The sequence below is a fragment of the Anthonomus grandis genome, chromosome 16 (assembly GCF_022605725.1).
Source record: "Anthonomus grandis grandis chromosome 16, icAntGran1.3, whole genome shotgun sequence".
NCBI lineage: Eukaryota > Metazoa > Arthropoda > Insecta > Coleoptera > Curculionidae > Anthonomus > Anthonomus grandis.
This window is the reverse complement of record NC_065561.1, coordinates 15,709,583-15,736,780: the sequence shown is the minus strand read 5'-3', so window position 1 is coordinate 15,736,780 and position 27,198 is coordinate 15,709,583. Positions and strand designations below refer to the sequence as shown.

The following is a 27,198-nucleotide window of genomic DNA, read 5'->3' as shown; positions in this document are numbered from 1 at the left end:
TAAAAATGTAATTTATTGAAAGTCTTTCATCAGCTTCCTAGATGCTAGATAAGAATATTTAATTTTAATACTGCATAAAATTATTATAGGAATCACTAATAAGTAGCTGAGAGTTGGTTGGATACAGTTTATTGATTTTCCAAAAAAAAATCAAATTGCCTCTACCATGTAAAAATGCCCTTAAAACTTAATCTTTATTAGGTAGAGATTCAGTTGAGTGACCACTCGATGTAAAATTCGTATTTCTATCATATTTTATTTTACCTTATATCAGATAGAATAACAATTTATCAAAAAACTATATAAAGTAAAGCAATCCTTATTTTTCAAGTGTAACCTCTGAGGAAGGGTTGATATCACCTTTAAATGGAAAAAAGAGACGAAGGGTACATTAGTTTACTCTTGACTTGGATGTGTATGAAGTAACTGTTTCAAACTAAGTGGTGAAAAAAAGAGAAATTGCGCTCTATGTCTAATGTCATGCAGGAATACCAGTTCTTTGCAAAATTTCGTATGACAGGTACTCATATACATATATAATATAATAAGTCTTCTTCTTGTTTCTCCGGTTGAGCAACGTAAACATTTTTTTAGATGCCACCATAAAATTCAGATGTGAGAAATCTGGTGACCTGGTCATTCAATGAAGAATTTTTCTCCCTTTATTCTGTTGATAACAAGAAACTAAATCTTGTCAAGAAAAGCCACTTGATCTTCGTCGTAGCAATAAGGGTTGCAAGTGAGAGCGTCATTTTTATTCCATATGTTCTCATCCTCAAAAAAAGATAGCTCCAAGGGTTTTAAAAAGAAACACTGTTTTTACTGAAAATGCCATCATTTTCATTAAAAACCCTTTATGTAAGTGGATGAGTTTAAATTCTTTAACAAATATCTAATCGAACAGAAGATTTCTTAAGACTTTGTTAATATTTTCTACGACCCACAATATTTAGGCTTGGCTTTCGCATATATTTACTACTTTGCAATTTGCATAGAAAAAAAACAACCACTTCATTACCGGTTTACAACAATAACTGATTAGTAGATATTACCCGACTTATGGGGCTGATGAAACACTTTCATTTAATTACGCTTTTCATATTATTATTTCTAAGTGCTATAAATACATTGCTTCTAATCTAAGTAAACCAAACACCAACAGTCTTTGGTATTATTACAATCTATTCTTTACACAAACAACTCCAACCAACCACCTTCAAGATGAAATACTTGGTATTTGCCCTCGTTGCTCTCTTCGCCATCACCTCTGCCTACGCTAACTTGATCGGTGGCGGTATTTTGGCTCCAGGACTTGTTGCTACCCCCGGAGTAGCTGTAGGAGTTGCACCAGGTGGAGTTTTGGTAGGAAATGGTGCTTTGCTTGGAAAAGGAGTTGTTGGACTTGGACACGGTGCTATCCTTGGTTAAATTCAAGACTGAATCAACAGCAAGTTTTATTTGGTTTTCACTGTCAGGCTCAATCAAATTATAGACACATTTGGTAAATTCTAATTATTTGACTAATTAAATTGATACACCTAAATTTGTTTTTTTTTTTCGATAATTAAGTCTATGACACTACGACAATTTTTCTGAGGACTATCTAATTGAGAGGATAATAGGATACTCTGATTTAAGGAAATTCTGTAAAAATATAGCTATTCTTAGAGCTATATGAGTCCAGTTGATATTGACTTTGCTCAACCCTTATACATCTGAATCATCAGGTCTACTATTTATGAAACAGATTAGAGGTGAAGACAGATGGTAGCAATTCCATGTCTCAGGTTATTCTGCAGTAACTAATCGGTTGATGGATACCAGAACTCCTCTAAGACCTTTGACAATTAAGGTACCTGCAGGTAATAAGGCCTATATTCAAAAAAACCGCTTTAAATTAATCGCAAATCGATTGCGTTGGGTCCGCGGCTCCTATTGGTCCATTTACAAACGACATTCGAACGGACTACCCGCGTTCCTCGCTTTCGGGCGTCAGTAAGTTAAAACAACTTGTGTCGACGGGTCGCCGCGTGTGATATTATAAGGATACAACGAACAAAAACGTAAGTATTTTTAGAATTTATAATTGTATTTTTAATTTATAACTGCAGATATTTTGGTTAGACTCTATATTTTATTAGACTCTATATTTTGTGATTTCAATAGTTTATTAGATTAAATTTAACCGACACAATTTAAATAAATTTACATAATATTTCGTCATGGATGGGTAATAATGCCTATAAAAATAAGCTACAAGCCTTATTATCCTCATGACAAATTAATGTTCTTATTAACATATTATTAAACTTCTAAACTATTCTCGTTTTATTTTCAGTGATTTTTAACATCATGCCTCCTAAAAGGGCACCTTGGTGCTAGGAGGATTTAATATCAGCATCTGTTTAACGCGGTACTCTGAGTACATATGGGGCTGCGGCAAGGTTTAATATTCCCAGAAGAACCATTAGAAATCATGTTCAGAATGGAATCTTAATAAAAAGACTAGGTCGTAAGTAAATCTATTTTAAAAGAAGAACAAGAAGCTGATCTCGTTAAAAGAATAATAAGATTTAGTGAAATAGGTCTACCTGTGACTCCACGGATCTTTCGTCGATTGGTATTCAGATTCTGCGAAGATAATAAAATTGCTCATCAATTTAATACAACTTCAAAACTTGCTGGTAAATACTGACTAAAGGCTTTTATGAAGAGAAATCCTGTAATTTCTAAAAGAAAAGCACAGTTTATGAACCAGCTAGAGCTCAAAAACTTAATAAATTTATAGTTGATGATCATTTTTCAAAAATAGGGAAAATGTATGATGATCTTGATATAATTAATCACCCTGAAAGACTTTATAATATGGATGAAAAAGGATGCCGCTTGACAACCTATTCACCACCAGCCAACCGTTTTAGCTAAGAAAGGGGTAAAACGTGTTCAATCGTCAGAACATGCAGAGAGTGTGACAATTGCAGGATGTGTCAATGCCCTTGGAATACCAATACCTCCTATGATTATTTTTAAAGGAAAGAGGCTAAAGCCAGAATTACATGATAATTTGCCACCAGGAACTCTAGTGGAAAAATCAAGTAAAGGCTACATGACTAACGAACTTTTTAAAGAATTCCTCAAGCACTTAGCCCGATACAAAAGTCTAGGAAGGTGCCTCTTAGTTTTTGATGATGCAGCTATTCATCTTGATTTGTCAATTGTTGATGTTGGAGACTCACTTGATATAGATCTCTACTGTTTGCCATCGAATACAACACATGAGCTTCAACCCCTCGACAAATCTGTATATCGTTCATTTGAGCACCCTTGGGATAATGAGGTATTATTATTCTTGGATCAGAATCCTAACAAAAAGCTGACCAAATCACGTTTTAACATCATACTTTCAAATGTTTGGTCTAAATGCATGGCACATAGTAACATTATAAACGTTTTTAAGGCTACTGGTCTATTTCCATTAAATCCCGAGGCAATTCCAGAAACAGCATTTGCTCCTTCAATTATCTCAGACGTACCGGCACCGGATGATACCAACAAAGAAAATAGGCGTCCACCTGAATCTCCTCAACCTGGTCCGTCTGGAATGGCATCCAACAAGTCTGGCAAATTTTCCTATTCCAATGTTTACTCTTCTGACTCGGATTCGACTGATGACTATATCCCTCTTGCTGAATTAAAGAGACGAACAACAAAAGTCACTTCTTTTAATGAGGTTTTGCCCACACCAGTAAAAACTAATGAAAAACCTAAAAAAAATCGAAAAAAAGCTCTAAACTACAAAGGAACTCCAGTCACTAGAGATCTTTTTACCGAGGAGAACAAAAGTCGTGCCAAATTGAATAAAGATATTGAAAGCTCCAGGGAAAAGTTAAGTACCGAATGGTATTGCCATGGATGTATGGAAGACAGGCAGGCCGATATGAGGCAGTGCAGCAAATTTCTTAAATGGTACCATGAGGAATGTGTTGGCTTAACAGTCAATGACATGGATGATTTTGAGTGTCCCGATGGCTGCTAAACTTCGCCCAATTAACGAGTTGTGTCATTTTTATGTATAGGCTTTATTAAACCTTCATCGGATAATAAGGCCGATTTGCGTTATTTTTCTTAATATTTATTTTTTCTTTTCTAGTTTTTTTTTTAAGTTTGTTAAAATTAATATAACCATATAAGCACTTTGGTGTATTAAACTAAATATTAACATTACAGTCTTTCGCTTTATTCAATTTCTTTCTTAGCTAGGCCTTATTCCCCTCAAGTACTTATTTGATGTAACAGTAAGATACAAGATCATCTAAGAAGAGCAGTGCTGACTCAGTTTCTATCTACATCAATGACACATAAATGTGTCCAGTTCTGCAAATGTTGCGTCCTGTCTTTTCCTGATGATTTTAAGGGATTCTTCGATGGGCACATTTGTAAAAAGACTCTCAACGTCAAAGTTTACTAGCTTATTGGTGGAGTTAACGTAAGTGGCTTGAAGGAGTTCCACGAAATGAGCTAAGTTTCGTCAAGAAAATTGTGACTGTTGTTAAGACCTTTTTAAAGACCCTAGGCTGCAGTATAATATTAACAGAACTATTTTCTAATACTTCAATTTTGCAGAACAATTTTGTTAAACTCCCTAGTAAAATCATTTCTAGTGTATGTGTACTTTTATGTTTTCGTAATTATGCAGTGCAAATTAACAGATTCGAATCAGCTCGACGAAGCTTTTACAAATATGTTAATTTTTAAGATGTATGGTGTATACCCTGAGAAGGGATTAAGTCAGCAGTTATTGCTTTCAAGGTTTAATGACTGTCTCTTCATTAATCTGCTGTTTGTGGAAGTTTATTCGCGTACCTCATTTTATGTAACATAAAACAATCCCATTGATACTTCAGATCTCTTAATAGCTTTGAATTTTGCTGTTCCCTGCATAAGTACAAGAAGAAACAATGTATTTTATGTTAACACTTATAGCATCAATTTGGCCAAGAAAGAGCCCATATATAGAGCATTCAACTAGTTCATTGATCTTTAGTTACAGTTTGATGTTGATCTTTATGTTGATTTGAATAATTTCAAATCTGTTCTTTCAGGTGCAATATTGATTATTAGGTATTTAAGCTTTTAGTGTACTACCTACTATTAGTTATAATGTTACAAATAACAATGTAACATTATAGAAGTTATTGTATTATCTGTCTTCAGTTCTGTTATTTTTACTGTATGTGGATGACTTGAGTTCATTGAAACTGCAGGGCAAGGTGGTTCAGTTTGCTGATGATACCACCATACTCTGGAGCCATAAAAATTCTGATTATATTAAGACTTGTATCCTTGAAGACATTCAGATTTTATCAGGGTGGTGTGCTTCCAACAGGCTCGTGTGAAATGTAAGAAAGACATCTATTATGGGGTTTAAGTGCGATGTTCAGGGTCTGATGTTTGACGAAAATTTCCTCTTGCAGAATAAAGAGTGCTGCAAGTTCCTAGGAATTACCATTGATGGTCGCCTTCGGTTTGAATATCATATTTTACATAGCTGGGAAATTATCTTCTGGATGTTTTGCAGTAAGAAAGGCAAAACAAGAGCTGGGAGGGGTGGTTGCACGTTCAGTGTACTTTTCACTTATTGAATTTCATATTCGGTATGGCTTGCCTTTTTGGGGTTTAACCAATAAGGGGCTACTTAACATTGTCTTTGTTATTCAAAAAAAAGCAGTTAGATACCTGTGTTCTGCTAAGTTAAGAGATTCTTGCAAACCCCTCTTCATTTCTGAAAAAATCCTAACTCTTTTTTTCACTCTTTATCTTAGAAACAGCTGCTCTTATTCACAAAATTCCCAAACTACTCTTTGACACTGGTCATTTGACTCGTCGTGTAAATGATGTTCCCCTACGTCTTCCCTTACCAAAAACTCATTAATTTAAATAAGTAAAAAAATTTACAATCATGTTCCTCTATGTGTTAGATATATCGGATGTTAAGAAATTTAAAAGAGAATTAAATACGCTTTTATTGGCTAAGGCATATTATAACCTGGATGACTTCTTTAATGATAGGTTTTAACCTTGGACATGTTGGAAAGTTTTTTTTTTCCTTTTTTCTTCTCTAGTTTTGTCAACAAGTTTACCTTTATTTAGTAATTGATTGTTTTATTTAGTTATCTTTAATTCAAGTATGTTCAAAAAGTTTTGTCTTCTTGTGTTTAATTTTGTTCATTGTTTTGTCAATTTTTGAAATTGTATTTTTGTTTTGTTTTTTTAGCTTGTAGGATGCTTGTACACAAGATTATTCTTACGTAATATAGCACATTTTCTTTCTTTCTTTTTTTCTTTGTCAATATTTCAATAATTACCTTATTAATAATAAACTTTGAATTTGAATTAACTAGTACATGAACTCTGGCGTTTCAACATACATTCCGTTACGTCAGTTAACCAAGTAAATTCGCCATTAGCTCAAGTTGTCATTACGTCTGACATTTGTCAGCTGTTATTTATTTTACTTTCACAATATTTAATTTTTGGCAATCATATTTCAAATTTAAAAGAATTCTGTTTTGTTTCACAAAAACTTAATAATTTGCTTTACTGACCAATGTTCATATACAAAAGCAATTAAATAAATTATTAATAAAGATGGCTCTCAACCGCATGGGATCCTACCTTTTTTGGTAAGAAACCATAACAAAATTAGGCATATTATCACTGTACATTTGAAATTTTCAGTAGCTCCACCAGGTCAAGACTGTTTCAACAAAATAGCACCAAAAATATAAGGCATTTTCGCAAGTCTCGCAATAGTGTTCAGCCTCACGATGAGGCAAAAGTAAACCCGGGCAGCTTGGAAACTCCTTTTAGCAATATACATGTAGGAGTTGCGGATTTAAGCTTTAGGAGACTGTTAAAGCCTTTCGTTTTTACTGTTGGGGTAAGAATATAATATTATTATTATCATCATATTCAAATTCAAATAGTTTATTGTCCAACAGGAAAATTTCCAATTACAAGACAATCGAAATAATTAAAATTAAAACAGTACAAGTTATAAGCACCTTAAATAAGTAGTAAAAAAAAATAATATTAAAAAATAATATAAGATCCAATATAGAGTGATAACAAAATTTAAAACAATAGCATAATTGTAAGAATATAAGACACACTAACCAAATGATAACAATTACAGAAAAATAATCAGGTATCATTCAAATTAAGAGAGGAACACATCCTTTTTTTAAAAACATATTCAGTGCTGCTAAAGATATCGACATCTATAGCATTCATCTGATTATACCATGTACAAGCACGGCACAGTGGAGCTTTGCTGGACAGAGTTGTTAAGTTAAGAGAGGGATAAAATATATGGTGCCTCCTTGTATTGGCAGGAGGAACAAATAGATGTAGCCTCTCTAAGAGCTCAGAACAATCAATTTTATTATTGCAAAGTTTATATAAAAATATCTGACTAGAGAGAATAGTACTTTGCTTTAGTGACAAATAGTTGAATCTATTCAGCAGGTACTCCTGTTCCACACCTCTTACTGGATATACTCCATCCAACTTAACAGAAAGTAACTTTAAGGAATCTGCGCTGTACATACTCCAGTCTGTTAACATGAACATCATAGATGGGGAACCACAACATAGAGCCATACATTAATTTAGACTTTACTAATGAATTGTACAATACAGTCAAGCTGGATATATTCTTAAATTGAAAAGTGGACCTTACTATAAACCCGAGGGATTTTAAGGCTGAAACAGTGACCTGTGCTACATGCTGGTTGAATGTGAGCCTCTTATCTACTTCAATGCCCAAATCCTTCACTGAAGAACAGTCTAGCAACTGAGAACCACTCAATATATATGGGTATAAAATCTCTTCATGAAGAATGGAAATTGTCATTTTTTTACATTTGTCACAGTTTAGGGGTAGTTTATTTCTTTCACACCATTCAAAGACCCTATTCATGTCCTCTTGCAGCTTCAGGCAGTCCAGCATAGTACGAATGATATGAAACAACTTCAGATCATCAGCGAATAAAAGACAGAAACTCCATATAATCAACTAAATCATTAATAAATAGATTGAACAGCATTGGGGCGAGGTTACTGCCTTGGGGCGCACCACTCGAAGCCACGTAATACTCAGACCCAAAACCATTAAATTCAACATACTGAAGCCTGCCAGTCAGATCATCTTGTATTTAATACTACTGACACTTCACTAATCAAATGAAATAAAGCTTTATTGAAATGATTCTCTTTAACAAAGCTCTGAGAAAAAATATATACACCTACACAGGAATCAAATCACTTAAAACACTTGGAGGTACCCCTTAATCCTGTACTATGCTTAAATGATCAACATTTTCTTCACGCCTTTCTAAATAATTTATATGATACACATTTGCAGAAGGATAGGAAGATGATTAAATGTCTTTCTACTATTATAAAAAATTGAACTTCATGATAATAATAATCTATGAATTGGCAAATGCCATACATGCAAGTATGTATTATTTGTATTGACTGACATTGAGGCATTCTTAGCTACAGTTATATTTAGGTTGCTCTTAATTTGTTTTTGAAGGTGGTAGACAATGGTACAGTGAAAACATCTTGTCGGACTTGCATTGTCTTATTTATTTAATGTAAAGTAAGTAAACTGAGTTTACACTTGATAACGGTTGGAGATACTTACCAACCGAAACGTCGTGTTACATTAAATAAATAAGACAATGCAAGTCCGACAAGATGTTTTTGCTCTTAATTGTTTTTATTGCACAAAAGCCAGATGCAAACTTAGATTACAGTTTCTCAATATGCTTGTTGAACCTTAACCGATCATCTATTATTAAGCCCAAAAATTTGGAATAAGTACTATAACAGCTTACCTCAGACAATATTTCTTACTTGAAATATTTTCAAATTGAAATATTTTGCTGATTGCAAGACTTAATTTTTTTAACCTCTTTTGTAGCATATCAGAAGAGAATTCATTATCACTGGAAAGGAAAATAAAAATGTTTGATTTATGGTATTTATCTCCTCTATAAATTAATTGGAATGTTACTCTTATTGGTAACTTTTATTAAAAAAAGGTTGTTTTAGGAATAACAATTTAGCTAATAAATCAAAAGCTCATTGTGCGTACAATGTTTAGACTTTCCTTCAGAGAAACTTGCCGTGGTACTTTTAAAAAAGAAAAAATCCTAACTATAATTAAAATCTATATCTTGGAGTGCGCATGTCAAGTACATAAAAATCTTTCAAACTACATGAGATGTGGAGATCTTAATTTTTATGAAACTCAAAATGCAGATAAATTATACATCCCTTTTACCAGGTTGTCGCAGGTACAGGATGGTCCAAAAATTACATCTCTCAAAATTTTTAATCATCTCCCATGTAGAATAAAGAGAGCTAAGACTTTTCCAACTTTTAAGAGGGCTCTTAGGACCATGTTAGCTGACTGTCCTTTTTATTCGTTGACAGAGTTCTTTAACTGTAGATTTATTGACTAAATTAAGTTAAATTTGTTTCCTTTCATATCTTTGTAATTTTATACTATTTTTATTAGCATTGTAGATTTTTATTGACAATTCCTATACATTGTTATGATGTCGATGGAAATAAATTATTTGATTTGATTTGATTAGACAAATGAAGCTTTGTCAAGAAACTTTGTCTTGCAACCTTCAAAAAGTGATATACATTAATATCCAAATCCCAAATTACAAAAAATATTTGATTGAATTAATTATATTAACCAAAATTTCATTAAAAAGATTATCAGTCTTATATATTTGTTGAATATTTAATACCCCTCTGAAAACCCCGTATTAATATCAGTATATTGAACCACTTAAGTAAGAACATGGTTCACATTCATAACAGGATAATGATTAATTAATATTTTATTTAGTTCTAGTGAAAACCATATTACAAGTAAACCTTATAAAGACTTATTTTCAATAGTAACTCATAGTAATAAAATATTCTTAAGCACAATATATTATATGGGCAAATGTTGTAGTTTTCAGGTGCCACATTTGTTGGCTGTGCTATTTGGGAGTATGAAAACATGAGAGCACATGCTGTCTCGATGCTAAAAAGACCTATTAAATATTTTAAGAGACAAGGTGATTATGGACTAGAAAGATCTGTAAGTATTATTTGATTTTCAGTATTAAATATTCAGAGCAATTGCAGCATAAAATGCTTTTTTGTAGACATTAAGGTTATATAGGGCAATATGTAAATTAATTTTGAACCAAAATAGAGTGAGAATTTATTTTAAGTCTTATTTTGTGGCATTTTTCACTACTTGGAATTTAATAAGTCATGTTAAGATTAGTACATTTTCCAAGACTTTGGTCTATAGGAAGGAAATTGCAATTTCAGTCAAGAACATATTCATATGTAGACATTTTTCAATAGACATTTTAATTTAGCACTTCACTATACTGGATTGCAAGATTGCAGTCGAGTGAAGTTATATAAATAACAGATTCTGTATACTTACCTGAATCTAGCTAAATTATTTAATATGGTAAAGAAATTATTAATATAGCTTCTTTGATGAGGTTATAGTTGCTCTTCAGGAATTAATAATGAATAAAAATAACTAAATCTAAGAGAAACTAATAATTTATACAGTTATTAATATTTATAAGAGTTATTTTTTTAATGAATTTATTTTGTCATATCACTATTAATACCCTCTGAAGATTTTTACCCTCAGATCAGTTGTACATGATCTGACAAAAATGTGATGAAGATACACAAGATATTCACCTTGTTCGCTAGGACCACTATTAATTTTACTAGTAAACCCTTTAGATAGCGTTAAATTTAAATAACTATTTACGATATTACACCTTTTATTTAACAGATTCATGTTTATATCACCATGGAATAATTCAATTTCACAAATTAGGCTCTGGTTATAAAAATAACTTTCCAGGGCTAAGAGAAAATCTACCTTATCAATGTTATCTTAATATTATTTCTCATGTTTTAAGAAAACAAAAGTTTTCTGGTCTGAAATGTTAAGGTTGGACTAAACTACTTTAATTTTTCTAACAGCTTGTTAATGCAAATGTGTTTTTCAAATACTGCCAACGTCTGTGGCAGATGGTTTAGCCGATCTATATTGATAAGTAATGTGCTTTTTTAATTTAATTAAGTTTTGCGATTTTTCTTTTGTTTCCTTCTCACATATTTATATGTATTTCAGAATATGGTAGTGAAAGACATCAAAAGATGGTGGAACTCTTTAACACCAGGGCAAAAAGTGTTCGCCCCTATTTGTGCAATCAACATTTTAGTATTTTTTGCTTGGAGAATACCCAGGTTACATCCCTTTATGATAAATTATTTTGCCTCCAACCCCGCGAGTCCACATCAGTGCCTGCCTATGATTTTATCCACATTTAGTCACTATTCGGGATTTCATTTGTTGGCTAATATGTATGTGCTGCATAGTTTCAGCACAGGTAACCGCAGATACGTCTTAAGTTGAAAATTGCGATTGTAATTTAATATTTTCCTAGGGGCCGTTCATAGTTTAGGAAAAGAACAATTTCTAGCATTATACCTCAGCTCCGGAGTTATTTCTAGCTTTACCAGTTATATGTACAAAGTGTTAAGGAAACAGCCTGGCTTATCTTTGGGAGCGGTAAATATTATTTGTGTGTAACAGTGTTTAATTTAATAATACAGTCATAATTTTTAGTCAGGTTCCATAATGGCTATTTTAGGATATGTTTGTATGCAATTTCCTGAAACGCAATTAGGAATTATTCTTCTGCCATTTTTTACTTTTTCAGCAGGAGCGGTATGTACTTTACAATTTTGGAACATAACTTAGTAAATCTAAAAATGTTTTAGGCAATTAAATTTATAGTAGGTCTTGATACTGCTGGAGTAATAATGGGTTGGAAGTTTTTCGATCATGCAGCTCATCTGGGTGGAGCCGCTGTAGGAATGTAAGTAGATTTCTTAGTTACAGATTATATTTGTCTATATTTCATAAAACAACTTTCATAGAAATTATAATTATAGAAACTTGACATAATATTTAGATAAATGGTTATTAATTTTCAAAACAAAGATCGCTAATTTTTTATCAGAAAGCTTTTTTTCAAGATTTAAGTAGGGTACGGTGACGACATTTTCGAACGGAGAATCGATTTAATGATAGTATGAAAAATTATTTCATCACTTATGAGGATGCAGATCAAAATATATAACATATCACTAAAACCTGCAAACCTTGTGCCTTAAACTTGTTTGATGCCCTTTTCAATGGATAATAGGTCTAAATTAGAAACAGTCTTTGCCTATTGAATCCCTTATAAAACTATTAATGTGCTTCAATACTGAAAAACTTCGTTTAATTGATGCAGTTGTACCAGTTCACATAAATTGACCAATTAACAAATGGCAAAAAGGGTGAACCACAGGATCTCTTAGCAATAACATAAATTTATGGTTGGTGAGTTGAAGAAAATTAAAGATGTTTCTAATTATCAAAATCATATTCAGAATACATCACACCCGTTTCTGAACGGGAAGTTCTTAACTTTATCAAACTTTCTCAACAAATTTAATTAAGTATATTGCTTCTAACTAAGAATACTAAGCAATTAATTTAAACAGGGATACTGTTCAAAGGCTTTAAAATTGGCATAAAAAAGATGTCTCAAAAATAAAAAACTATCGATATAATAAGTTATATGTATATCGATATAATAAGCTTATTATAATCATTTACAGAGCATGGCTATCTTAAAGCCGTCAGTTAAAACTACTACCCACGATTTCATCTGCAACATAATTAAAAATTTAGAAAGTAAAATGAAAACTTTGTGGGAGCTTTCCTAGACCTATCTAAAGCTTTTGACAGTCTTGACCACATTGTTCTTTTATGTAAACTGGAATTGTATGGTATACACTATACAGGGTCTTTTTGTAGAATGGGTAGAGTCCTATCTTTTAGGAAGAGCCCAGAAGATCTGTCTCGAGATGGAGGATAGCAAAATTGTTCTTTTTTCTGAATTATTTAATGGTTGAACTTTACCACAGGAAAGTTTCTTTTTTGAAATCCCCTTTCTTTTCCTGGTTTATGTTAATGACCTGCCTCAGATTAGTGACTTGTTCAGTTAATTAATCTCGCAGGTGACTTAAAAAGCAGGTCAGAATCTAAGATATCAGGCCAAAATCCTAAAATAAATACTTAGAGACCATCTCTGTTTTGTTCCATAAATGTAAAACTCTTAATCAGTTCGTTTTCTGGGAATTAACATTGATTGTTACTTAGATTGGGAAACACAGATAGGTCAAGTTTGTAAAATGCTTAACTCTGCTTATGTTTGGGTAAAAAACCTGGGTTAAATAACCTATTATACTCATGTGTACTCTATTGTATGGAATTATATTAGTATTTGTGATGCAAAAGAGAGCATTGTCCATTATGTGTGGTATACAATATTCCTATGGAGGAAGGTTTGGAAATTAAAATCTATTGACATTTCCAGGCATAGGCATTGTTGAATGCATTAATGAGGCAACCTCTCAAGATTTTTAAGTAGAAAGCCTTTGAATTTATTAAAAAATATGTAACCATATTTAATAGTCTATAGTTAATGTTCTTAGGTTTATTTCTTGTTTTTATTTTATTTTTGTTGTAATTTCTACAGTTTTGATGTTGTCTTCGGTCTGAATCTATCGGTAGATTAGTTAGCCTTTGCCGACATAATTTTTTTATATTCGAAATTTTTCATCTTAAAATAGGTATTTTGTGACTGTCAGTAAACGATATTCCGTATTTTATTAAACTTAGTTGTTGACTTGGAATCAGCTTATTTTAAAAATTTTTAGCCTAATAAAGTTATCTCTTTTGAGCATTTGGGAATATTTTTTTACATATTCTTTAAATTTTTAGCTTATTTAATATTATTTATAATACCTTGCAGGCACTTGGTATCATTTTTATTTCTTTTTTCCTGAAATTTGAGGCCATTACTTTTCTCAAAGAGGAACTATAACGCAGTATAAAAACTTTCGCCTTTTTTAATTAGGTACGTCAAAAATCATAAAAAACACAATAACTTAAATTATTATAAAAAAATATATTTTTTTGAACTATTCTTCAGAGTTTTTAGAATTAAATCTTATTATTATTGTTTAGACGATCAAATTTCGGATCAAATTTTTGCAATTCCTTAATAATTATATATTTCGGATTATTTTAAATATTATATTTTGATAGGATTAGATTGTTGTGGATTTTCCCTACTATATTAATCTAGTTTGTGATTGTTTGGAAAATTTATCCTGTCGCATGTCCGTAGTTTTATGAGCATAAAAGAAGGTTAAGTAACTACTAACATGATATAACCACTATGTCCCAAAAATAGCAGATTTATGTGCTCATAAAATTTTATAAACAGGACATATCTCTTAAAGGGAGTTTTTTAAAAGTAAGCTCTAGGATAGGTTCACTTTGCTTGTAAATATAATATATACATAAAGTTTATTTAGTGTAAGATTTTATTTATAGCGAAGGTAGAATTGAATAATAAAAAAAATTAGTTATTCTTTTCATACAATAATTGATTATTGAAGTTCGAATTACGCTATTTTTAATTATGGTCATGAAAACATTTTTACAGAAACAACAAATTACTACCGTAGTATTTGAATAAGATAAAATAATACCTTCAATTTTAAAACCAATAAGAACTTTATTAGCTGAAACGAAATAAGTAATAATAATAAATTAAGTAATTACCTACAAAAATAACAAAATATAGTTTTCATATTTACTAAATAATAGAATTCCTTAATAGATCAGACACAATCTGTGATCCTCTTGGTGCGACATTCTAAGTTATCATTTATTCCATATATCGAGAATATAATTGCCAAACGTTCCAAAAATTAGGACTTTATAGTGCGGTCAAATTAACGGAATTTTCATGACTTTAAGAAGACTATTATGCCCTAGTTTGGTCAAAGCTTAAATATTGTGCAATTGTCTGGTTCCCAGGTTATCAAGTATATGTAGGTATATGTACTTACAAGGTTTAGTATAGGGTATGTACCGTTATCAACTGTCAGTACTGAATTTACTGGATGTCGTTCCGATATTTGTTTCAGTTTACTGATTCGGTACTGAATGACGTCATAAATGCGTCAGTGACGTCATTAATCTTTACTGGATTGACTGGGGATAAAAGCTACTGTGGGTACAGTAAAATAGTGGGGGAATGTCAAAACTGTCAGAAGTGTTGTTGATGTTGATTTCTTGAATCTTCTTGTTTACGTTGTGGGAATTATTTTCCAAGTTCAAAACATAATTTGTTGAAAATTTACCACTTAAAAAGCTCTCATACAACGCACTAACCTATTTGGGCTCTTTCGTATTCTTCCGGTGTTCAATGTGGTATTCAAAATTATTTTCTGCGTCTATTATTCTTACCATCTTGCTTTTTTCAGTCATATTTATTTTATTAAAAAATGTGGTCTGGTTTTAATAAATCAAAACACCGTACCGGAAAACAAAACCGAAACAGGTAATTTGGTTTTATAGGTTATGTTGTAGTTGTGAAAACAGTGCTGAAAACTGTTCCTTTTTTGGAGCAAAACAGCACGCTGTATAAAATCGGAACGACAAATTACAGTAAAATCAGCACAGTACAATCCCGTACTGACAGTTGAAAATGGTACATACCCATAGTATAGTATATGTACTTACAAGGTTTCATTTTCCACATTTGGAACTTTAAAAAAAATGCATTGACATCACGAGGAGACTGTCATGCCCAAATATTTGCATGAAAAATCCTAATAAAGATGATTGCACTCAATTGGTCGAAAAACTGGAATTTAATGTTCCCCAAGCGATTCTCCTGTCAACCCAATATTCTATTTATCTCTGCTATGCATAAACCTATTCAGAAGTTTTTTTTTACAATTAAGCGTTATTGTTCAATGCTTTATAGTTGTGTGTTAGCCTGTAGAGCATTTATTACATTAAAAAATAAAATGAATACTTATTATAATTTTGTATTTAGTTAATGTCTGCATCTAAATGCAAATTTCCTCTCTTTTTTTCAGAGGTTGGGCTCTATGGGGAAACAAACAGGTCTGGCCACAACGAGAACCAATTTTGAAGTATTGGCACGAACTTAGGGGTTCAATAAAATGAAACCTAATTGACCTGGAATATTTTGTTTAAATACTTTTACCTTACTTTATTTTTAATAATGTTATTAAATTATTTTTCAAATACATGTTGTATTAGTAAAACACGAAAATAGGGTTTTTGATAAATATAAAATTTATTTTTATTCATACAATTCAACAATTAAAATCTTCCCATCCAAAAAAAAAACAATCATCAATTCAAATGCTTACTATGATATTCGATATGTTCACCAATGAAACTGGCAATATAAAAGTAACTGTGGTTATATCCATCCCTCTGTTTCAAAATGGCTGGCACCCCGGCATCCTTGCACGCCTCCATTAAATTATTCGGGTTCAATTGGGACAAAAACTGATCTGCTGTGCCCTAAAATTAAAAAAAAAATCACTCAATCCATTCTAAAGAATTTTTTTCAGACGTACTTGATCAATAAATAGCTCTAGTATAGGTCCGTTATATTTTTTGACCAGTTCAGTAGCATCCCACTCTTCCCATTTTCCAGTGTCCTTAGGACCAAGGTAACCGGTAAACGCTTTTATTCCCCAAGGACAAACTGTTGGGTTACAGATTGGAGCAAAAGCTGACACTGATTTAAATAAGCCTGGATTCTTTAGGGCTATTACGTAGGCACCATGACCTCCCATACTAAAAGAGAATGACTCTTAAACTTAAAAAGTATAAAACAATATTTACGTCACAGCAAAAAAAAAACAAGTACAGTATTGTAATGTGTTACTTGTTATTGAAAAAAAACTTCTACCTATGTCCCATAATTGATTGTTGTCCCACAACTACATTGAAGTTAGAATTAACTAAGTCAATTAATTCTTTAGTGATGTAATCATGCATCTTATAATTCTTCTTCCAAGGCTCTTGGGTTGCATTCAAGTAAAATCCAGCTCCGACACCAAAGTCCCAAGATTCCGAGTCTCCTGGGATTTCTAATCCCCTGGGAGAGGTGTCCGGATTGACAAGAATTACTCCGTGCTGAGCTGCATACCTACAATCATTACTTGGCAAAAAATCGTTTTAAATTAATAGGGAACGGATCCACCTTTGAGCACTAGCCTTTTCAATAAAATTTGCTTCCGAGCAAGTAAGACCGGAGAGCCAATATATCACGGGAAGTTTCTTGTCCTCGGCCTGAGGGGGCAAATATACGCCGAATTTCATAGTGCAGCCAACTTCTCGAGATTCATGGCTAAAGACCTTTTGCCACCCACCAAAGGATTTGACTGAGGATATTTCAGTAAGCACCATCCTGCAAGCAAGAATTTAAGAAACTTGAAGAAATATTCCATTTTTTTCGCAAAGAGACTGGCTTAAATTAAATAAAAACAAATTGGTTTGTATTTAGTTTTACTTACATAAAAAATTGATTATGTATACTTGAGACCTGTCACTAGAAATTTTCGAAAGAAGATAATTATAAATATATTGCGATGGTTTGGTTCCAAATGTGGCTATCTTCAAAAATTGTATTTTTGAGCTATTTACATAGCCTTGTTGAAAATAAAGATTTCTAATAGTTCCAAAAGGGGCTAAAATAATTAATTAAAATAAACTAATAAATTTAAATTTGGCGCCAAAATTGGCAATTTGAAAAGTGTCTATCTACTCTTCAAATTATTTTATGAGGTCCAAATAAGTATGTTTAAAATCACATAGCTACTTTTGGAACTGTGAAAATGAATTTTTGTGAATTCCATATCTCTCCAAAATCACATAGCCTGTTTTGGAAATAATTATTATTTTTAAGCTACTTGTTTGGACGTGTCAGCTGATTTAAAACGCTTCATTTACGTTTTTTAATTTGTTTTTTTGAGCGGTCAGTTGTGTTTTGATAAGCATTGCGTTCGTGTGTAAACTTTTTTCGTGCAAAATGAGTCGAGGCAAAAAAATATTAATGATGCCGCCCAAACAACCATCTTTAGAAAATATTCCTGGCGTCGCTGAAAATTTAGACACTACTGGTAAGTTTTTTTTACTGTCTTTAACTTATTGTATTGTAATATCTTAATATTGTCTTTAGTAAATTGGTCTACTGTTCTTACCGATTTTTGGTTGTGAATAAATAAAAAAAGGCCGTATTTATTTATGTTTGCCAATTCTCCAATTACAATTCATTAACTTTTACAATAGCTTAAGTTCGTATCTAAAGTTATTCTCAGAAGTACCTACTTATGGCTGTTTCTGTAAATTATTTAGTATTACATTAATTATTTATAGCAATACAAAATGTGTAAAAAAACTGTGGATGGTTTTTGCGTAAAAATCAATCGTAAATCTATATCTATCTATTTTATGAGTGTGTGTGATGGTGCTAAAGCGATTTTAGAGTTTTGTTTGTCAATATCAATTATTATTAACGTAATAATATAATTTTTACAATACGTAGGTACAACAGTACAACTACCTTTTCTTAAGGAATTAAAATTTTTGTTAAAAGATATAGTTTTTTAGAGTCTTAATTATAAAAATGTCTTTTTACAAAATCTTAATCAGGCACCATTTTGTTCGGCCCACTCTGATTTAAATAGTCTCTGCTGAAGAACCCGAATCCACCAGCCAATCAGTTAATGGTAAATAAAATTAGTAATAATATGAGAATTATCTATATAAATAATAGTAATATTATTCTTTAATTTTCTTTATTCTTCATTAATTCTTTTATTCTATTATTATTCTTATTTATGATTTTTTAGCAGAACTTGACGTAGAACCTTTTGGTTCAGATGACTCCATTAAAGATGCAGACTATCTTCCCAGTGACCAATCAGGTAAGTTAATAAAAACAGTAATGACTCTTGGTGTTAATTATAATTTTTTTAGATGATGGTGACTTAGACAATCACGTAGTACTTAGAAATACTAATCAAATACCAAAAGATACGTCAGTTGAATCAAAAAATAAAAAGAAAAGATGTCCCACTTTTTAGAAAAAAAATGTTAGCAGAGACAATAAGAATTCGGGGCTTCCATATATAAACTCAAAAGGAAATCACGTTCCAGGCAGGTTGTTAGGTGAACCATGCAACAAATCTTCCAGGTAGAAATAAGATTGATACTTCTTTAAACGTAGATCATAATTATTTTGTTTTCAAAACTCGTATTAGCCAGGAAGAAAGGATAAATATTTTTACATCATTTTGGAATCTTGCAAATGTTGATAGGCAACGAGATTTCCTAAATAATTTGGTAGAGGTTACGATTGTAAAAGAAGAACAACTGGCACTAATAACTTAAGAAGATCCAAATCTATGAAATTTTATCTGTGCATTAAGGATTCTAGAATAAATGTATGTAGAACAATGCTACTTAATACCCTTGGTGTTAACAAGGGACTTCTGAATTGTGCCATTAAAAAACGTGCCCCAAATAGTAACATCACAGAAAAAGATAAGAGAGGTGGTTATGGTACCTCTAAAATATCAGAAGATGCAGTACATTTTTTAAAACAACATATTCAGAAATTTCCTACAATCTCTTCTTATTACTGCAGAAAAAACTCAATTAAAATGTACTTGGATCCAAAATTGAACCTAAAGCAGATGCACAGGTTATACCAAGAAAATTGTGCCAAAGAAAATATAGAATGTTTAAAGGAGTCATTCTATCGCCACATTTTTAATTCTCATTTTAATCTATTATTCCATAAGCCTCGAAAGGATCAATGTCCAACATGTACAGCGTATGAATCTGCTAACACGGAAATCAAAGTAAATTTGCTACAAAACTATGAAGATCACATTAAAAATAAAGAAAGAGCCAGACAGGAAAAAAATTTGGATAAGGATGCAGCAAAGGAAAATCCTAAAGAAATACATTCCGCCAACTTTGATTTGCAACAAGTATTGTATGTGCCAACAGATCCCACTAACCCCATTCTTTTTTACAAGACTTAGTTAGCCACATACAATTTCACTATTTTTAACTGTGGAGATAATTCTGGAAAATGCTACATGTGGTCTGAAGTAGAAGGTTCATGTGGCCCATGAATAGCATCTTGTTTATTTCACCATCTCAAAAGTCTTTCTACATCCATTCAAATTGTAAGGCTCTTTAGTGACACATGAGGCCAAAATAAAAATCAATTTGTTGCCGCTATGTTTATTTATGCCGTACAAGTTTTAGCGATAGAGGTCAGGACACAGCCAAATGGAATGCGATTCAATGCACGCAAGAATTGAAATTGCATCCAAAAATGTCCCAGTTTATTTGCCGCATGAATGGGTAACCATTGCTCGGAATGCAAAAAAAAATGACCCTAAGTACGAAGTTTTTGAAAAAAAAGACATAGCTTTTGTTGACTGGAAAACCCTGGCAAAGCTAATTATGATCAACCGAAACAAGGATCAAGATGGGAATGTGGTTAATTGGCATCATATTAAGTGGATTAGGTATGAAAAGGCATTCCCTTTTACAATGAAAATTAAAACAGATTTTGATGAAGATTTTCGCAGTATAATGATTCTTCCACACAGAGGAAGACGAGTGACAGTTGCTTCCCTGGAAAAATGTCTCAAACACTTACACGAGGAAAACAGGAAAATTTCAGCATTAAAGCTGAAACATTTAAAAGAAATTTGCAATTCTGGAAGTGTCCCAGATGACTGCCGCCTCTTTTTTACAAGTTTGCTAAGTAGTGACGAAACCATTGATGAGGATGAAGCAGTGGTTCCAGATGTAAATGACCCTGAGGGCGAAGACTTTTTCTTACAATAATGTTATTAATAATTATTTTTATCTTTTATTATTATGTTTAGAATTATTTCTTTAGGTTTATAGCTTTTCGCATCACTACAATTTTGAGAAAGTATTATGTGCCAAATATGCTGTATATCTGCATTTTTCCTGTTTAAATTAGTTATTATTTATGTTTTTTGAAAATCTGGGTCATTATAAGAATTTTTTTTTATTTTATTCAAATAAAAAATATATAAATAAAAAGACGAGTTTTATTAAAATGTGTTTTTTTATAGATTTGATTTAATACAGCCTATTAAACTTTATTTTGTGTTTCCTAAATATAAAGCATTTTGTAGATAGCTACATATGGAAACACACCATCGATTAGTAATATACAGAAGATATATTAATATTTCTGATATACCCTGTATATTAAACAGCATAAAAACTTGAATGTAAAATGCAAATACCGCACTCCTCTAGTTGATCTTGAAACTTAAAATAGCAGTATAGATCATAGAATAACCAGACTTCTCTCGTTAGCCTATGGTATAGATTTAGGTATGGTATTGGTCATCATTATTATTAATATTAGTATTTCTCTGGATTTAATAAATCAATAGTATGAAAACTCATAACCAGTTTTTCTTGTACTTAAGTACATTGCAATATTGCCAAATAATTAATATATTATATAGTAAATCTGAAAATGGGGAATAGCAAGAGCAAATGGAAGGCAAATACTGATGCATTTTCACTTTATCAACCCTACTTAAAAGCTATTGGTTGCCAGGTATGCATCAAAAAAGTAAAAGGTGCATTTCTAGATGCTTAGAATGTTTAGATAACAAAGAACCTGGAGGCAAGCAACATATCAAAAATTGCAGAACCATTTGATACTTTACATATTGACCATTTAGGACCCTTTGTAAAATCTAAACATAAAAATAGCTATCTCATTTTAGTAGTGGAAGCATTTACTAAATTTATACAAGCACCTAATGTTTTAATTCAGCACATGTTTCAGAAATATTTATTTGGCTTTTATCAGGATAGTAAGTTACTTTTGTTTTTTGAATGACATGGTAGAATGGGTAAAAATGTATGTAAGTATTTGTAATTTGTATTCTTATTAGGTTATTAGCACTCTTTGGTTTTTCATTTAGAATTAAAACTTTATATGTATTTTACCATTTTAATGTAAAAATTATTAAATTCTAGATTATAATAGGTACATATTGTAAAAATGGTGTTACTGTTGGATGAATAAAATAATGTTTGATTGATTCACCTCAGCTGTTTAACCAACTGAATTTTTTCAGGTATTCAAGAAATATTTTTGTCAGTAAAAAAGGATTCAAAGCAACTAATCTAGTCAAAAATGAGGCAATATATTGGGTTAGTTCTCTATGCAATACATTAAACAGTGTGCAAAAGTTGATTTGGCAGCTCTGTATTTAAGTGTGTAAATAATTAGGCCTATAATTAGGAATGAAATTTTGTAATTAATCTTTATACTTTTTTGGAGTTTCTTGCTATTTCTAAATGTAACATAGTGTACAGATTTTTAAAATCTCTCAATTGCACAATTGAGAGATTTTAAAAAGCCAAATTGAATTACTTTTGTTAATAGAATATAACTTTTTACAAGGCTTAAAAACTTATGGGTACCTACCTAAACCACTTTTTTTAGCACTCGATTCTTAATTATACTCGATAACGCTTTTTAAGCAGTAACAGGGTTAAAAAAGTAAAAGGTCGGGGCCAAGGCAATACTATTGGTGTATGGTACTGATAAAGAGATATAGTAACAATTTGTTATTGCTATATACTAGGAAATGATGCCAGGGTTGTCAGGTCGGTATAAAGTTTTTTAGTATTCTTGCTTTCAGAAAATCAGTAGATTCTTAGAGTAGGATTATTAAATAAATAATAAAATTGTATAATGACAAAACGGATACAGGATACTCCGCAAGACGAGAAGCAGAAGAAATAAAGGTAATACAAGCGGGTACGTGTATCTGCTTTTTGGCTTCTTCAGGGCAGAGCTACCTATGTGATTACACAAATCGGTTCGTTGCAAATGCTTTCCATGTATACAAAATGCTGCAAAATTATACAAGACTACAATAGTGCATAGGTATAATAATAATTGGAGAAATTGCCATTTATTATTGATATCAGCAGATAAATTAGGATGTTTCAGTAGATTAAATCGAAATCAGTTATGTAATGAAAAACCAGTAGAACTGGCAACCGTGACTTCGCTGTGCTGTTCAATATCAGCTGATCACACAGAAAACGAACCTAAGCCCGGTTCAGACGCAGCCTGTGAGTTAGGCCCGGTTGTACAATGGGCGGTCAACAATAGTTCATAACGATCTCCGGTTCAGTGGCATTAATCCGTTGTACAATGTTGCTTCAAACGATAACCTGCGGTTCATCTTGACCGTCCAATTTGGAGCGTTCAAAAGGAATTCAAGCAAATTTTTGAGACTAAATTAATACCTATTTAATATATCATTTTATGTAAATACAGCCGCCTTTCAATAATTATTCTATGTTTGGTGAGGTGCTAATTTATTAGCTTCTAGGTACCCTAGGTTTAGTTTACAAACCATAAATATAAAAATGGATCCTATTTGGGAAGATATTACGGATGATGAAAATTTTCTGGAATTAGTAAATAATATTGTACACCCTAGATCATCACAGGTATCCAGTGATAAACTGGATCATTTGAACATTTGGGATGATAAAGAATTTAAGACTAGATTTAGGTTGGAAAAGCAAGCTGCAAGATTCATAGCAGATAGAATTTCTAAACAAATTTCATCTGTTACGGACAAGTATGATGATTTGTATTAGTTCAATTACACTATTTATATAGACTTTAAAAATACTTTTAGATCTTAGATAGAATATCGTCAGCATTTTTGCTTTTAATCTGAATAACAATTGATTCTAAAAATTTTACAATATGTAAGATTTAAAATGAAATAAAAAAACCTGCAGTAGCATCAATGTCATATTTTGATGTTAGTCCTGTAAGTTGGCTCCCTAATATTTCATGGTATCACTCTCGCCTGCAGTTATTGTTATATATTTCTGCTTGGCCCTTTTTTTATATTCTCATACTTATTTTTTAGAAATGTAACAGTTCTAAGGGGTTTTCCGAGAACACTGTTAAATTCCTGACAAATTTTCTCCAAGGCCTCTGCTTTAATTTCATTATTGTTGTCTTGTTGATCCATTTTCTTATATTATGACCCAACCTGGTTCGCAAGCAGCAAGGCGACACAAAACACTTTTAAACAAATAACACTTCGGAATTTACGGTCTTTTTTGTGTTTAAAAAATAGTTATAATCGGCAACAGACAAAAAACAAATAAGTCAATAAATAAATTAATTTTAATGAATAGGAAACTTCTTTATTATGTGGCCATTGCAGACTTTAAATAGAACCTAGTTTAACTAAACTTGTACTGGAACAACACAAGAACATCTGAGCTACGTTCAACGAAGAACTGCAGTTTAGAACTTAAGTTGAACCACTGCTTATACAACCGGGCCTTAGTAGAATAAAGTAATTTAGACATACAAGCAGTGGTTCAACTTAAGCTCTACTGAACTGCAGTTCTTCGTTGAACGTAGTTCAAAGTTTCGTGCGTTGTTCCAGTACAAGTTTATTTAAACTAGGTTGGATTTAAAGTCACAAATGGTATTTATGAATGTATAAGGAACACTATTATTGATTCCCCCTGGGGCATGTTGAATATTGTTATTAGCATTATTGGTCAACTCAAATGCAGCTGCAAGTTCTTTATTGATATTTGGAGGATTCGCATCTTCCATAGACAAAGCAATATTATGAAAAACCACTGCAGCCTTAACAATAGCCTAGAACTAGCTGTTAATTTGTAAAGGCCTCCAAAGTCCTCAACAACTTGCAGAAAACTTCCTGTGGCCAAAGAGCGTAGAGCAACGCATACCTTTTCAGTAGCAGTCAATGCATATTTTCTAAAAGTATTTTTAAAGCCTTTAAATAGTGTAATTGAACGAATACAAATCATCATACTTGTTCGTAACAGAGGAAATTTGTTCATACATTTTATCTACTATAAATTTTACAGCTTGCTTTTCCAACTTAAAGCTAGCCTTAAATTTTTTATCATCCCAAATGCTGAAATAATCTGATTTATCCTTGTACACCTGTGATGACCTAGGGTGTACAATTTTATTTACTAATTCCAGAAAATCTTCGTCAAACTTCAAAAATTCAACTTTAAAACTTTTTCACTTCAAAAATTTTTAACTTCAAAAATTTGCTTGAACTTCCTTTGAACGCTTAAAATTGGACCTTCAAGATTACCGCAGATTATCGTTTGAACCAACACTGGGCAACGGATTAATTCTGCTGAACTGGAGATCTTCATGAACTGTCGTTGAACGCTCATTATACCACCGGGCCTTAGTGGAGCGACTCTACTATTCCCTTCTAGTATCTACATGAAAGTAATGGAATAAAACCTTGGAGCCTCCAATTGCCTCTTAAAAGAACTTTATTTAAAAGGAATATACTATAATGAAATTTGTTATTGGATCAACCAGAAAATTGCAGCCAGCATCTTTTAGCTACTGAGAACAGTATACGAGGTCTAATATTTTTACCGAATTTCAAAAGCAAGTTTATCACAAATAATTGCAGAAACGTGTAGTGAAATATTAATTTTATTCATATAACAATTTGATCCCAGTAATCATCAGTTAAATGGAGAATTTTAGCTCAATCTCTCTGTGCTAAAGATCATTCTAAAATTCAAGTTTTTGCCTCTTTTAGGTCCTTGTTCCGTAAATCCAAGTCAATTTAAAAACTTCTTGAGTTACAAGTATTCTTCACATATGAAATTGTTCAATGGGAGGCGCTTCAACTTTGAATAAAAACCTCATAAAAATATCTAAAATAGTATATGAATTAATTTTGATTAAAGTTGAAGTTTTAGGAATGAAAAGCTGTCCAGCGAGGCTGTCAAAATTCATCAATATTTTCACCTAAACGTTTTAATCCGTTCTTAGTAACCTCGTTAGGTTTTAGGGGTTTAAAAACAAATAATTGATTCTGATCTGAAAAATCTCTAGTTTTCAAGAAATTAATTAAATCCCATTAGAATAATTGTCAATCAAATGAAGTGTTTCAGCTTAATCTCTCTATATATATAACATAATTTCTAAATTCCAACTTTTACTTTCTTTAAGTCCTTGTCTTGCAAATCTAGGTCTAACTTAAATACTTTTTGAGCTGCAGGAATTCTTCATATATTAAATTGTTCATTGAAAAGTACTGAAACTTTAAATAAAAACCTCATGAAAATATGTGAAATAGTGTTTGAATTATCCTGGATTAAAGTTAAATTTTTTCGAATGAAAAGTTTCACAAAAGAAAACGTAATCCATCCTTACGAACCTCGTTGGGTTTTAGGAACTAAAAAAAAATATTAAAAACAATAGCTTTAGATGCTTAGAATTATGCAGTGGGTTTAGAAAATATTTTTTTTAATATTTAATATCTGCTTTCCCTTGGTTAGACTTAAATCCAAGAGACGGAAACCATGGATCACCGCGGGGCTAAAAACATCTGCCCAAAATTTGCGATGCTTAGCAAGACTTCGCAAATCAATTCATCAGGTCAGAAAGGAACTGTATTACAATGAGCGCTTAGACTCGTCCAGTAACAGACAGAAGGAAAGTTGGTTAATCATTAACGAATGTAGGCAGTCTTCTCGTCGGCGGTTGGTTGAATCGGACTTGGGGCCCGATGATTTCAATGACTATTTCTCTAATATTGCTGAGAACTTACTGGAAGCAGTTCCCAGTGACGGCGATCCATTGCAGTATCTTAATCGGAATGCTATCAACCAATCATTTTTTTCCACCCTGTAGATGCCACCGAGGTCCTTGAAACAATTCAGTGCTTGAAGAATCATAGGTCTTCGAGTTCCGATGGTATCTCTGCACGTCTGCTATCACTTCTGCCTGCGAGCGCTTTAGGTGCTTTGGTTTGGGCAATCAATCAGTCATTGCTTCAGGGCGAGTTCCCATCCTGTTTAAAGGAAGCTATGATTATCAAATATAGAACATTTTACAAGCATTTAAATACATACCTAGATCTTATATTATTAAATATCGCTTGATTTGTCGGCCCACTGAATAATTTCTGGTGATATTTCTTTTTAAACTTCTAATAAACAGTTGTCACTATAATGGAGATTTGTAGAGGAAA

General features: G+C 31.9%; 3 protein-coding genes across 4 annotated transcripts; 2 read left to right on the top strand and 1 right to left on the bottom strand.

Moving 5' to 3' along the window:
* The first annotated feature begins 1,138 nt into the window (after positions 1 to 1,138).
* LOC126745539 (uncharacterized) lies at positions 1,139 to 4,222 on the top strand. The gene is made up of 2 exons (XM_050453420.1): positions 1,139 to 2,063; positions 2,339 to 4,222. Exon 2 carries the CDS (start codon positions 3,017 to 3,019, stop codon positions 4,034 to 4,036), a length of 1,020 nt encoding a protein of 339 aa, XP_050309377.1. The 5' UTR covers positions 1,139 to 2,063; positions 2,339 to 3,016; the 3' UTR covers positions 4,037 to 4,222.
* Positions 4,223 to 6,493: 2,271 nt separating this feature from the next.
* Positions 6,494 to 16,309, top strand: LOC126745538 (presenilins-associated rhomboid-like protein, mitochondrial). Of its 2 annotated transcripts, none has more exons than XM_050453419.1 (8): positions 6,494 to 6,683; positions 6,742 to 6,940; positions 10,049 to 10,177; positions 11,252 to 11,510; positions 11,568 to 11,692; positions 11,750 to 11,851; positions 11,905 to 12,002; positions 16,138 to 16,309. In XM_050453419.1, exons 1-8 carry the CDS (start codon positions 6,649 to 6,651, stop codon positions 16,226 to 16,228), a joined length of 1,038 nt encoding a protein of 345 aa, XP_050309376.1. In that variant the 5' UTR covers positions 6,494 to 6,648; the 3' UTR covers positions 16,229 to 16,309. The 2 variants fall into 2 exon arrangements, with proteins under 2 accessions (XP_050309376.1, XP_050309374.1); XM_050453417.1 differs by having other exon boundaries at positions 6,496 to 6,683; positions 6,739 to 6,940.
* A 28-nt stretch (positions 16,310 to 16,337) lies between these two features.
* LOC126745542 (S-formylglutathione hydrolase) lies at positions 16,338 to 22,760 on the bottom strand. Its single transcript, XM_050453423.1, has 5 exons — positions 22,593 to 22,760; positions 17,283 to 17,489; positions 16,989 to 17,228; positions 16,651 to 16,873; positions 16,338 to 16,594 (listed from the first exon to the last, which is right to left on the bottom strand). The coding sequence occupies exons 2-5, from the start codon at positions 17,486 to 17,488 to the stop codon at positions 16,421 to 16,423; spliced, it is 843 nt and encodes a 280-aa protein (XP_050309380.1). The 5' UTR covers position 17,489; positions 22,593 to 22,760; the 3' UTR covers positions 16,338 to 16,420.
* Between the last annotated feature and the right edge of the window lie 4,438 nt (positions 22,761 to 27,198).

Coding starts and splice junctions, on each gene's coding strand:
- LOC126745539 (XM_050453420.1), top strand. CDS start 3,017: ATGATTATTTTTAAAGGAAAGAGGCTAAAGCCAGAATTACATGATAAT.
- LOC126745538 (XM_050453417.1), top strand. CDS start 6,649: ATGGCTCTCAACCGCATGGGATCCTACCTTTTTTG. Junction 6,684..6,738: donor ATGGGATCCTACCTTTTTTG/GTAAGAAACCAT, acceptor TGAAATTTTCAG/TAGCTCCACCAGGTCAAGAC. Junction 11,511..11,567: donor GCTGCATAGTTTCAGCACAG/GTAACCGCAGAT, acceptor ATATTTTCCTAG/GGGCCGTTCATAGTTTAGGA.
- LOC126745542 (XM_050453423.1), bottom strand. CDS start 17,488: ATGGTGCTTACTGAAATATCCTCAGTCAAATCCTTTGGTGGGTGGCAA. Junction 17,229..17,282: donor GAAAAGGCTAGTGCTCAAAG/GTGGATCCGTTC, acceptor TAATGATTGTAG/GTATGCAGCTCAGCACGGAG. Junction 16,595..16,650: donor TAGAGCTATTTATTGATCAA/GTACGTCTGAAA, acceptor TTTTAATTTTAG/GGCACAGCAGATCAGTTTTT.